Source organism: Physella acuta, unplaced genomic scaffold, assembly GCF_028476545.2.
Source record: "Physella acuta isolate Inbredline_101_S28 unplaced genomic scaffold, ASM2847654v3 ptg000421l, whole genome shotgun sequence".
Classification (NCBI taxonomy): Eukaryota; Metazoa; Mollusca; class Gastropoda; family Physidae; genus Physella; species Physella acuta.
Window position 1 is genome coordinate 640,731 of NW_026731940.1, and position 12,121 is coordinate 652,851.

Below are 12,121 nucleotides of genomic sequence, written 5' to 3' on the forward strand. Positions count from 1 at the left end.
TGCAGTAGTAATGAGCACAGTGCAGTTGTAATATGTACAGTGCAGTTGTAATCTACATAGTGCAGTTGTAATCAGCACAGTGCAGTTGTAATCTGTAATTTATGTACTTTATGTGTGGGAAGACGATGGTGTTAAACCTGAGGAGTTTACAGGAAACTAAAAATGCACCCCCCCCCCAACTCACTCAGCCGTGATGTGTAGGCCTACATGGCTTTATTCAGGTAAATTAAGGCCCAGCATAGTAATAATTTCATATGCAACATTATTAAATTCAAAGAAAAATGTGCACAAGAAAATACAGAGGAAATATCCCTCATTAAAAAAATGTGCAAACTAAAATTATGGCTTTCAGAACATGGATGTTTATTTGACAAATGAAACCCATTCTGAACTTTCTGATTAAGGCATGTTTACTTAATAAAAAAGAAACAAAAATAATTTACATCAACAACAAAAAATTAGCCAGAATTATCATAGCCATTGAAACAGCATAATTACCTGCATGTTATTATTAATGCCAGCATCAAGCCCCTTCTCTTGTCTAGTTGTTCACAAAATGAACCAAACAGAGAATTATAACCCAGTTTAAAACAACCAATTTAATTTAAAAAGTAGGCACATAGAATTTTTTTTCACATGTTTGTTCTGGTAGGTTTAAACCTCCCAATAATCCTTAAAGAACAGGTCCCTGTTTTTAGGCTTCACTTACCTAGTTAACCTAATGTGAATTCAGCTTAGTAAAGCAGCGCAAGTAGTTTGAACCTGGCACCAGGCAAATTGCATCAAAGTTAATAGATAGGGAAATCTGTATCCACATGTCTGCCCCAGCTGTGAAGTCCCCCTCGAATGTCCACCACAGTTACAGACTTTTCTGCCAACACACTCTTGAGGCTTTCAACAGCTAGCTGGGAATCATTTCCTCTGCGACAAACACACACAATGTGAGGTTGGGTGTTTGTAGGATTCAGGTGGGTGTTAGGTAAATGCTCAGGGACCAATCGCTCAAATTCTTTCTCTATTTGCTCAACAGCCTCTGGGATGTTTTTCATCAAATTTGTAAAAGGAATGTCTTTAAAATCTGTTAAAGATTATTTTTCCAGAGCATTTTTAAAACTATGCTTTTTTTTAGATTATCACAAACAAAATGCTTTTACTGTTATAAAAAGAAAATTTGTTATGTTATTAACAAAAGTGTGCAAAATATTTTAATTCACAACAATAAAACATGGTATTTAAACTATGAAAATCTACTGTCTTAATATTTAACACCATTTTAAAAGTTTAAATTTCAAATAATAATTTGATTAATTTTAATTGACTAAGTTTTAAAGTTTTTAGATTTTGAATAATTTATTATAGCAATTAGTCTAAATAATTAACATGTAAAAAATTCTATTTTCATGTAAATACAGCCTAATGACTAATTAAAGACAAACGTAAACAATACATATCTACACTAGATCACCATTGAATAAAGGATACTAATGGCTGGATGGGGCAACTGACAAATGTCCAGCTCAACACTTGGCCTTACATCCAGCAGAAGATGTGGGACACTTTTTTCCAACATGGCTGAATATTCCTAGAGCAACAGAACATAATGTATTTACTTTTAATAAAGAACCTATCTTCTGAGAATGAAAATGTCAAAAGTCAGATGATTTAAAAATTAACAATAAAAAAATTTGAAGTTGGTGTTTCTCTTGTTACAAAATATTTTATCACTTGCTATAACTATAACAATAATTTTTCAACAAAACCATTCATATTTTAAGTATAGCCTAAAAATCTGATAAATGAAATTACCTTTGCACTAATCCTGAGGCTATCGTCTAAAACATGTAGCTCATGATCCTGTAGATATTTTAAACATACATTTACTATAAGCCTACTTTAATTTCACATTTTAAAACATAGGGATTTCTATTTTTACTTCAAAGAAAAAGACATTTTGAAAGATAGTTTTGAAAGTGAATTTCATATAAGGGGTTTTAACTGACTACTTTTCAAATACATTGCTGCCTCCCTTTACAAATATGGCATTTGGGAATTTATATTTGTGAATTCTTCTTCTTCTTCGTTCTTAATTATTAGTGTTGAAGGGGATCGAGATTTATCTGCCAGTGGGTTGAACTCGAGACTTTGTTCGAATTTATCAACCATGAGCTTTTTGCCAACTCGACCACGCCTCCAACACAATTAAGCGTTACGTGTCAACTGGTTATGCGCCATTGAGGCCATTGACTCCGATTTCAGCCTGCTTTTCTTTTTGGATTTGCTTCCATAGCCTTTGTCCAACCAAGAACAATCTACAAGGCAGCAGTTGTTTAATTTTGGAGTTGTCTCTCCTAGAAGAGTGGCTGTCCCCAGCTAACGAGCCTCATCTGCCCGAGGGTTCGAACTCGAGACTTTTCGGTTTAGCAATCATGAGCTTTACCGACTCGACAACACCGACCCCTTTTGTGAATTCAAGTTTTAAGTTTACTAGCTATATAACAAAGCTCACTTTTAAAAAAAAAATAACCAGTAATTGAAGGTGGATTTTTGTTCTTGTCAAACTATTTTAAAAACCAATAAGCACAACAAATTAACTTGGGAAACTTTAAGTAAATAGTAACTGTTTAAAATAATTTATAAAAATGTCTGATGTGATTAAGTAAATAGTAACTGTTTAAAATAATTTATAAAAATGTCTGATGTGATTAAGTAAATAGTAACTGTTTAAAATAATTTATAAAAATGTCTGATGTGATTAAGTAAATAGTAACTGTTTAAAATAATTTATAAAAATGTCTGATGTGATTAAGTAAATAGTAACTGTTTAAAATAATTTATAAAAATGTCTGATGTGATTTTCTTTAAATACAGAAGATTGATAAAATCTTTAACTGAGAATGAAAAATTAAAATCATTTAATAAAATGGTTTAAAACTTTGCTATCATGTTATAGTCCTTACCTTATCCGAAGCCTTGGCCCCACAGAACTGCTCATAATCAATCAGCTGGTGGATGGTTGGGTTGTCCCCACAGACAGAACAGTCTTTGGATCTCGGCCGCAGTTTTACAGATCGAAAAGTACCGTCCAGTGCGTCAAATAGTAACAGACGCTGCTTAAAAGAAGCTATCACTTAGTTTAAGAAAACCATGTCAAATATATTTATATAGGCCTAGATAGTATAAAAGGTCAGAATCAGCTATAATTTTTATGCAATAATATTCCTGATTTTCAAAACTAAGTCATTACTTGAAGGAGCAAATAATTTCACAAATGTGAAGTAACGTTCTGGGTGAGATTAGAGAACTATTTCATTAAAAAAGTAAACTTTGCATGCTAACACTATGTGACCCATAGGATTGATATTATAGAACATTAAAGGATACTTCCGATGCCAGATAAAATTTTGATGGCTTCTAAGGCTTGTATAGAGCCAATTATTCCAGGAACTGAAGAAAACAAATATAAAATCTGTCTGAATTAGGTTGATATATATTTATTAAGAAGCAAGTCTTAACTATAATTTAAACCACCTCTTCTGATGTGTGGCAGCATTAGACACAATATGATATTAAAAAGATAGTAAATTGTCAATATCTAAAAATTTACATATATTTGAGTGATAACATAATATCTTTGAGCTAAAAATAATTTAGATTTTAAATAAAATTCATATCCAGGTTAATTGTTACTTAACATGTTTGGAAAATTATGTACTTGTTAACACACATTTATATTTTGATTAAGAACTAGCATGATAATATTTATCACCATTGTACAAATGCTATTTGTTGTTTTTTAATGATATTTTAAGCCGTTCAGTATTTCTATTTATCAACAAACATTCCCATAAAAGATACTGTAGTTCTGTTTCTCAGGTTAATTATAAATCTTCAGGTCAATACATGTATTAGCTGATGGTGCTCATGATCTAGAAACAGCTTGAAAGATTATGGAACTAATTAAATTTATATCTCAGGCACCATTGTATTCATCAAACACACCCACATAAACTGCAGTTATTTATCACATTACAAAAACATTCCCACATAAGGAAAGCCTGGCACTATTTTTCTTGTATACCACAAACACCCCCATATAAAGAAATTGTGGCTCACCCACTCCAATGACTCCCCCCTCTGAGCAGTTGGTGACTGTCTCAGGGGGCGGGGGCTGGGGGAAGAGACACCTGTAACATGGGCCACCTTCATGGTTGTATACAGTCAACTGCAGAGATCAACAAAAACTGTCAAAAAACATTGACAAGTGCATAACAAAGTTCTAATGTCAACACAAAATTGACATGTGCATCACAAAGTTCTAACTATTTTAACTTCAACTTGAAGTCAGTCTTACAGAGTGGGGCAGAGATGTAAGATTGATCACAAGATCCTACATGAATAACAGCACTGATAAGAAAGTAATGATATTTTTATGAAAGACCAGCTAAACAGGGTTAAAAAAGAATTCAGTAAGAAAAAATTGGATAGGACTAGATAGAGGATACACTGTGTTAATTGTCAACCCAACACCAGCCAGGTACTAAAATAGAAAGCTCAAGGGAGGTAGAAATAAAGATAACTTAAAAGCACAATCTCGAGACATTGATTCTTGTAGGACTATTAAATCAATTAGCAGGTAATCAAGGACAACATAAGTAGTTAATTTTTGTGCCAGTGAAAAGAGGTAAATACCTGACCCTCAAACCTAAGGGCACTTCCAGAGATAAGAGGCTTGCCAGCTAATACACAGGCATCGTTAAGGAGATAACGAGTTGCAACATTGTCAGTGGCATCTAGGACGACATCATACCTAATTAGGAAAACAATATCTATAATTAAATTAAGTTTTGAACAACTGCATAATTTAAAAAGATCAGTTTTTAAAACATAACACTTGATAAAATCTAAATAAATTGCAAATTGATCTTTAGGTAACTGTTTTCAAGTACTTCATATATATTCACTTGCCTCTTGATTATCTCCAGTGCATTACTGCTGTCTAGTTGTAGTTGATAAGGGATGTACTCTACATTTGGGTTAATGCTAAATGAGATAATCACAGGTCTTAATTAAATGCAAAAATTATGGGTTTTAATAATCTATTTTAACTAAAAAGAAATCAAAGGTTTTCATGACTTTTACAAAAGATAGATTTTAAAAACTAAGTTAAATTCAATATAGTAGAACTCAACAAAAATAAAAATAGATTGAGATGAGATTTCAAACAAAATGCTTTGTTAACTTTTTAATGTGTTCATGTTGATTAAAAAAAATAATTTCCAATGGAAGGATCAAGGAAAATATATCAAAGTGATCATGATTGGAAACTCTATCTAAGTGACAGAGGTCATGGAAGAAAATTGTAAAAAAATCTATCAAAATGATCTTGAACAGCTACAAACAGGCAAAAACTAACTTATCAAAGCTAGGTCTAAGAAACACATTATGGTAGGGGTTGGTATTGATTTAAACCTTCAAAATCAGCTGTGATATTAAAGTTTAAAAAGTTGAAGGCTATCTAATGTGGTACCTACATTGGTATAAGGGTTAAAGAACTATAGAACAATTTTAAGCAGATATTACTATAAACCTAAAAGAACAAGGTAGGAGCTAAAGAATGACTAGCTATTGGCTCAGCCATACCTGTGACATGCCTGTGAAACAGACAGGGACTTTGACAGCCCAATACGATGTGTGGTGTGGAGAATCTGCCGGTGTAGATTGCTGAGGTCAACTTCGTCATAGTCCACTACACCCAAACGCCCTAGATATACCATACAAATGTTTTAATATTATTATAAAACTCTAAAATACTGCTTCAGAGGTCGGATATTTAGTGGTGGCTAATAGTTAGTGGTTTTTTATTGAATAACGATATGGTTTTCAGAAAATCAGAAATGGAAAAAATAAACAAGTTTCAAACAGAAGAAAAGAGAGCCCAAATCATTTAAGTAAGTTACCCTTTCTGACCTGATAGTTCATAGGGCAGAACTAAGTAGTGTTCATTGGTTACCTTGACCTTAGCATATAAGGGAACAGTATGCCAAAGTTATATATTCTAAGCATTCAATGTTTTTTTTTAAACAGAATAGGGGATAAAAATGGTAATAACCCACAATAGTAAAAAAAAAACACCAGCTAAACTAAGTAAGAAAAGGGGTGAAAAATAGCAACTATTTCATGGTAATGGATGTCTAATACAGGAGAATTAAATAGAAATTAGTCTGCTGAAGAGATGTGTCCCATATAAAAATACAAGAATCCATTACTTAACTTGACAAACTGGGCATCATAAAAAACAACTGTTTATTGGACTCACCTATCCCAGCAGCAGCAAGGTAAACAGCAGCTGGACAACCAAGACCCCCAGCACCAACAATGAGGGCTGATGAGTTTCTGAGTTTTAACTGACCTAGAATTATCAAACATCTCGGTAAAATAAATTATAACATTTAAGGTACCTGTTCAATAAAGATGTTATGTATCTATATTATAAAATGATAAAGTCTTGGAAAGAAAAGAAAAGAATAAACATGATAAGGTTAAAAAGCAATTTGTAAGAACTTAGAAATGTGTATTGGTGAAAGAGATTATACAAGTAAACAGCAAAATGCAATGTAAGATTAAACATTTTAATTCAACAAGCTACTGGTGTAGGGTTATATCGGTTATAAAATATAACTTAAATACTGTTTTTGGAAATAACTATTTTCCACGATAGGATTAGACACAGGTAAATGGTAATCTTCCAAAAAAGATATAGCATGGTATTACCAAATACATTTTACAAATCATTTTAATGTTAAGCCACATTTAAAAGATATTTTTTTAAATTCATGAAGTATGATAATTTATTTAGACGCATTACAAGTAGCTCATTTATTAGGGTTTATGTCTACCTTTCAGCTAATTACCTTTGACACCAAGTTCAGGTAAAATAAGTTGCCGGCTGTATCTAGCCACATCTTCTTTTGAAAGTTTAGAGATGTTTTCTTCACAACCGAATGGTTCTCCTGGTTCTGTGACAGAAGTTAACTTCTTTTCTGATATCTGTAAAAATTTGTTTATAAAAATATAATTTTTAAATGTTATAATATATTAACACAAGATAAATGGCCCGTTGAGGGAGAAATACAATGGGCGCTAGGTTGATAGTGATGTCTCTTTTCTCTAAACCAAAATCAAAACCAAAATCACCACTCAACTTCAAGTCTAACGGAAAGAAAAAATGTCAATGGATTTTTATCCAGAATCTGCATTTGAACCGGATTTAAGCTAGATCTACACTTAGTTACTGCACGTTGATACTAAATATAGTCGTAGTGATACCCCAAAGCCTTGCATCTAAGCTCAAACATGATAAAAGTAGCATTTAGAGTTTCTTTCAGGTGATTCTACACGGGAAGGGATTTGGGGGGGTGGGGGGAGAGGGTTGTTTTGGTTGTAGAGCCCCTTCAATGAAAAAATACAATTTAGTCCACCTTCCCCCCCACTAAATTGTCAAGTACCCCCACCCTCTCTGGGGACAAAAAGTCTGAAAGAAACACTGGTCACCTTTTTAGGGGTGTTGGGAAACTGCGAGACGCGGAAAGCGAAATGGCGAGGCGGGAAAATGCGAGAAGGTAATGCGAGACATACCTGCGGAATCAAGGGTAAATAGCGAGACACCTTTTGCGAAAAAAGTTTTTTATCATACTTTTTTTCATCTTCATTTATTTAAATTATTTTTTTTTGTTTTAAAACAAACAAGCATGTATCCACACCCTTTAACACGAGTGTTGTATGTTTTTATTTTTTATCTAGATTTTATTATATATATATAGATAGATACTTAAGATACTAAGAAGATACATAGATCTATATCTAGATCTATCTATTTAAAAAAATTGTTGCTGTGCTACTGTCATCGCCCGCTCTCGTTAGCGACAGGAAAATCCTGTCTCAGTCGACATTAATTTTAAAAATCTAGCCCGCTCATCTTTTTACAAACGTGAGCTGTGTCATTGTGAATTGGTATAATCTTGTCAGCAGGAGAGATATTCTGCAACATGTATTCATGGATTGTTGTACTTGCAAAAAGTGTAAAAGTATAAACAATTCTAAAAAGTGTAATTTATTTTTTATTAAGTAATTTTAATTGCAAACAAAATTTACAAACAAAATCTTCTGAAACAGTCCTAGCACTACTCAAACACACCTCGTCACACCATCTTTCACACATAGTACATCCAACATCTGAATAAAGTCCGCTATCGACAAAACTACCATTTAATAGCTAAAAGGGGTAATTCATATATGGCGTCACGCTTTTTTTGACGATTTTTACCCCCCCTCCCTTCCGTCACACATTTTCACAAAAATCCAGACATCAACCCCCCCCCCCCCCCCCCCCACTAAAATGATGTCACACCTCAGCCTACAACCCCCTTCAAAAGTGCAGTTGAATTTTTTTTTTTTAAATATCGGTATTTTTCCAAAATCTTGTCTGAATTCTGTCAAAATAGAGTATTTTAATTAATTCCTATTACAATTTATTAAAACAGTTTTCTAAATCGCGAAATAACATCTAAAATTCTCTTTCTAACATTGCTTTTTTATAGTGTGACGTCACAACATCTAACCCTTCCCCCCCCCCCCCCCCCACCCTACCCCTCATCACACATTTCTATGCAACAATACAAAATATGTTTGCGGCGGCAGCAGATTCGGGCAAGGTGATCTTCAAAGACGGTAAATCAGGCGGCCTCGGCGTTCCACACAAAAGAAAGAAGTTGATCTATCGTCGGCGGTATTTCCGTCGGTTTCGAACAAGGTGGTAATCTAAGTCGACACAAAAGATGGGAGTTTACAAATCATCAGTATGTCTAGCGACGGAAACATCGGAAGTTTTAACAATGTAAACGAAACGTCTTTGAAACTCTGGACCAAATACCACTGAAAATCGGGTACGGTAAATTTTTCGCAGAAATCTTCGCATTTCAACACCACCCAGCGTAAGTAACGGGTTGTGGTAAAATGCGAGACAAAAAGTCACGTGACCGACCGTTTTCGCGCCCTTCTCGCATTTTCCCGCCTCGCCATTTCGCTTTTCGCGTCTCATGCAGACTAAAGGTAGACCCTACTTCTATAATAAATAGACATGTTTTATACTTTTGGCTGCCAGATCTAAACCTCAACGATAAAGATAGTGTTTCTATTAGACTTTTTTCTCTCCTGGGGGAAGGGGGGGGGCACTATACATTTGGGGGGAGGGGTAAAATTAACCCGTAATTCTTTTTTTTATTCAGCAGGTCTGTCTCATGTTTTCTTCTTGTATTTTGCGGCCTCACTATTTTGAGTGGCTCGCTTTTTTTGACAGTTTTTATTAGTTTTTAGTAGACACTGCTTTTTACTTTTTACAACAATTTCAATTACTCAATTTATTCAATAACATGACGTTGTTGTCAAATGTTGTCAACAACGTCACATTATTGAATAAATTCAAACTTGAGAAGGCCTAGGCCCTAGGCCTAACTTCAAAACTAAATTAAATAAAGTTGTAACTTAAAACTCACATCATTGCTTATTAGCTTTTTTAAACGATTTATTTCTTCTTCTTTCTTCTGAAGCTCTAACTTCAAATTTTCAAGTGTTAACTCAGACGACATTATTTACTATTAGACTAGAAGTTTCGTCTTGAGTCTTAAGTACTCTTAAGTCCTACTTCCACTTTCGTTTCTTGATGATGGACCTCTAGTTGATTTTTAAAACCTATTTTATGGAGAGGTACACTAAAATAGTAACTCTTCTGTGTATGGAGATTGGAGCGTTTTTAAGGTGTGGTGAGGGAGGGGTAGATAGGGAGGGGGGGTCAGAAAGAATTACGAAAACTGAAAACATTTCGCAGTTGACCGAAACTGAATTTTAGCTGTTTGTTCTCATTTTGATAGGACTTTCCCCTCCACCTCAAATGCAAAAAAAAAAACTCATCTAGATCTACATAGGCCCACTCAATTACAAAGAAATTGCAGTTTTAAAGCGCAGCAATTTCCGACTTTAATTTTTGTGTGTGGGGTGGGGGGGGGGGGGGGGGGGGGGGTGAGTAATAGGCCTAAGTATGATGACGATATTTTATGGATAGGTGGTCTGACTCTCTCTACAACCCCACTGCACTAAGGGGTCACCATGCCTTAACCTTCCCTGTGAAATAACAATAATTCTTGAGAGGTCTGCCAAACTTTTCGTCATCTAAATAAAATATAGACATTATAGTGATCATTATACATTTATTTAGATCTACCCCCCCCCCCCTTTTTCACCAGCGTAGATTAGATCGAGCCATTTTTTTTTTTGGCGTACTGGCGAACTTAACCCACTTGATTTCAGCTCATTTAATCTACCCCTACTTATACAAATACTAAAATCGGGTCATCGAAATTCCAAATTGAACACCCAGTCATGAAGCGGTCTGAATGTAGGGTCAAAGAATCACAGGTAATGTTTACTTTCTCGGCTGTGATCACTCTCTTCTGTGGACCTGCATACCGAATACAACTGGTAGTCATGCACCTGAGCCGGGTGTTTTACAACAGTGACTCAACCCTTTTTTTTTTCGTGTCTTTGATATGTAGCCTAGAGTTTGATTAAAGCTGCTGCAATAGTTCTCAGATTATTGAGTTTAGGTAGATGAAGTAGAGTTCATCTGTTTCTGTCAGGCTGGGTGACTCAGGGACGTCCTATAAACTTGAGTCCGGAGTTTGAACTCGAGACTTTCTGGATAGCAGTCCATTTTTACATCATTTTTATTTTAAATCAAGTTTAAAACACTTGACTGAGTTTGTGAATTGAAGCCCTATAGCTGGTTAATGTATAAAAACAAGTACCATCAGAGTTTCTTCCAGGAAATTTTAGTCCGCCCCCCCCCCCCCCCCCCCACGAAAAATTCCAAGTGCCCCCTCCCCGGAGAAAAAAGTCTGGAAGAAACATTGGAAGATTTCAGATTTTGTTACTTCATTTTTTATAAGTTCATATTTTTATGTTAAATATGAGGATTTAATTTTTGTTAAACAAAAATTCTAGTATAAAATAATCATAACTGTTAGTTTGATTATTTTAGTGTCCTATTGACTAACGTTACTGGAAAGATGGAATTACCTTCTGGGGTGTTGGGTATTATGGCATTAAAGAGTAGTGTTTTACACTTAACAATCCTACCGTCTGTATCGCAGACGGAGTTCATCTGTCTATACAAACTCAGGTGGGCGTTGTTTTGTCTCTTCTGTACCTTTACTCATATTGATTCTATTTCTGTTCTCATTAAAGCTGGGTAGACTCAGAGACGTCCTATATTTTACAAGCAGAGATTTAATCTCAAGGACTTCTTGATAGGAGATAGTATAGCCTACCTTTTGACCGTGGGGTCAAATTAGCAAACAAGCGTTATTATAAAAGAAAAAAAAAAGAAGATATACGGCTGCCATAAAAATAAATTTCAATGACATTATCAGCAAGGAAATTAAAAGGGAAGATCTACGACATTGAGATCGTCTTCTTCTTCGTTCTTAATTATTAGTGTTGAAGGGGATCGAGATTTATCTGCCAGTGGGTTTGAACTCGAGACTGTTCGAATTTATCAACCATGATCTTTTTGCCGACTCGACCACGCCTCCAACACAATTAAGCGTTACGTGTCAACTGGTTATGCGCCATTGACGCCATTGACTCCGATTTCAGCCTGCTTTTCTTTCTGGATTTGCTTCCATAGCCTTTGTCCAACCAAGAACAATATACAAGGCAGCAGTTGTTTAGAAGAGTGGCTGTCCCAGCTAACGAGCCTCATCTGCCCGAGGGTTCGAACTCGAGACTTTTCGGTTTAGCAAACATGAGCTTTACCGACTCGACCACGTCGACCCCCTATTGAGCACGTAAAATATACCTTGTATAAAGTAGAACCAGTTACATTAAGTTTTTTATAAAGCATATCTAGATAAGCGAGGACACTTGTGGAGACCCTAATAAAATAATTGAGAAACACTGATTTTTTTTTTAACCTACAGGTACCCTTATTTACTTTAGACAACAGAGCACAACTTCAAAATATATTTTAACAGCCACCCCTACCCCTAAATGTCACAACTTCGCTAAC

General features: G+C 34.8%; 1 protein-coding gene across 1 annotated transcript; it reads right to left on the reverse strand.

Annotated features, from left to right (window-relative positions):
- Nucleotides 1-449: 449 nt before the first annotated feature.
- Nucleotides 450-9,712, reverse strand: LOC131942712 (adenylyltransferase and sulfurtransferase MOCS3-like). The gene is made up of 12 exons (XM_059302628.1): nucleotides 9,552-9,712; nucleotides 6,912-7,047; nucleotides 6,317-6,409; nucleotides 5,641-5,761; nucleotides 4,966-5,040; nucleotides 4,690-4,807; nucleotides 4,114-4,222; nucleotides 3,382-3,444; nucleotides 2,958-3,121; nucleotides 1,807-1,854; nucleotides 1,483-1,582; nucleotides 450-1,069 (listed from the first exon to the last, which is right to left on the reverse strand). The coding sequence occupies exons 1-12, from the start codon at nucleotides 9,642-9,644 to the stop codon at nucleotides 789-791; spliced, it is 1,401 nt and encodes a 466-aa protein (XP_059158611.1). The 5' UTR covers nucleotides 9,645-9,712; the 3' UTR covers nucleotides 450-788.
- Between the last annotated feature and the right edge of the window lie 2,409 nt (nucleotides 9,713-12,121).

Coding starts and splice junctions, on each gene's coding strand:
- LOC131942712 (XM_059302628.1), bottom strand. CDS start 9,644: ATGTCGTCTGAGTTAACACTTGAAAATTTGAAGTTAGAGCTTCAGAAG. Junction 3,122..3,381: donor AATTTTATCTGGCATCGGAA/GTATCCTTTAAT, acceptor ACTAAGTGATAG/CTTCTTTTAAGCAGCGTCTG. Junction 1,070..1,482: donor GTTGCCCCATCCAGCCATTA/GTATCCTTTATT, acceptor CAGATTTTAAAG/ACATTCCTTTTACAAATTTG.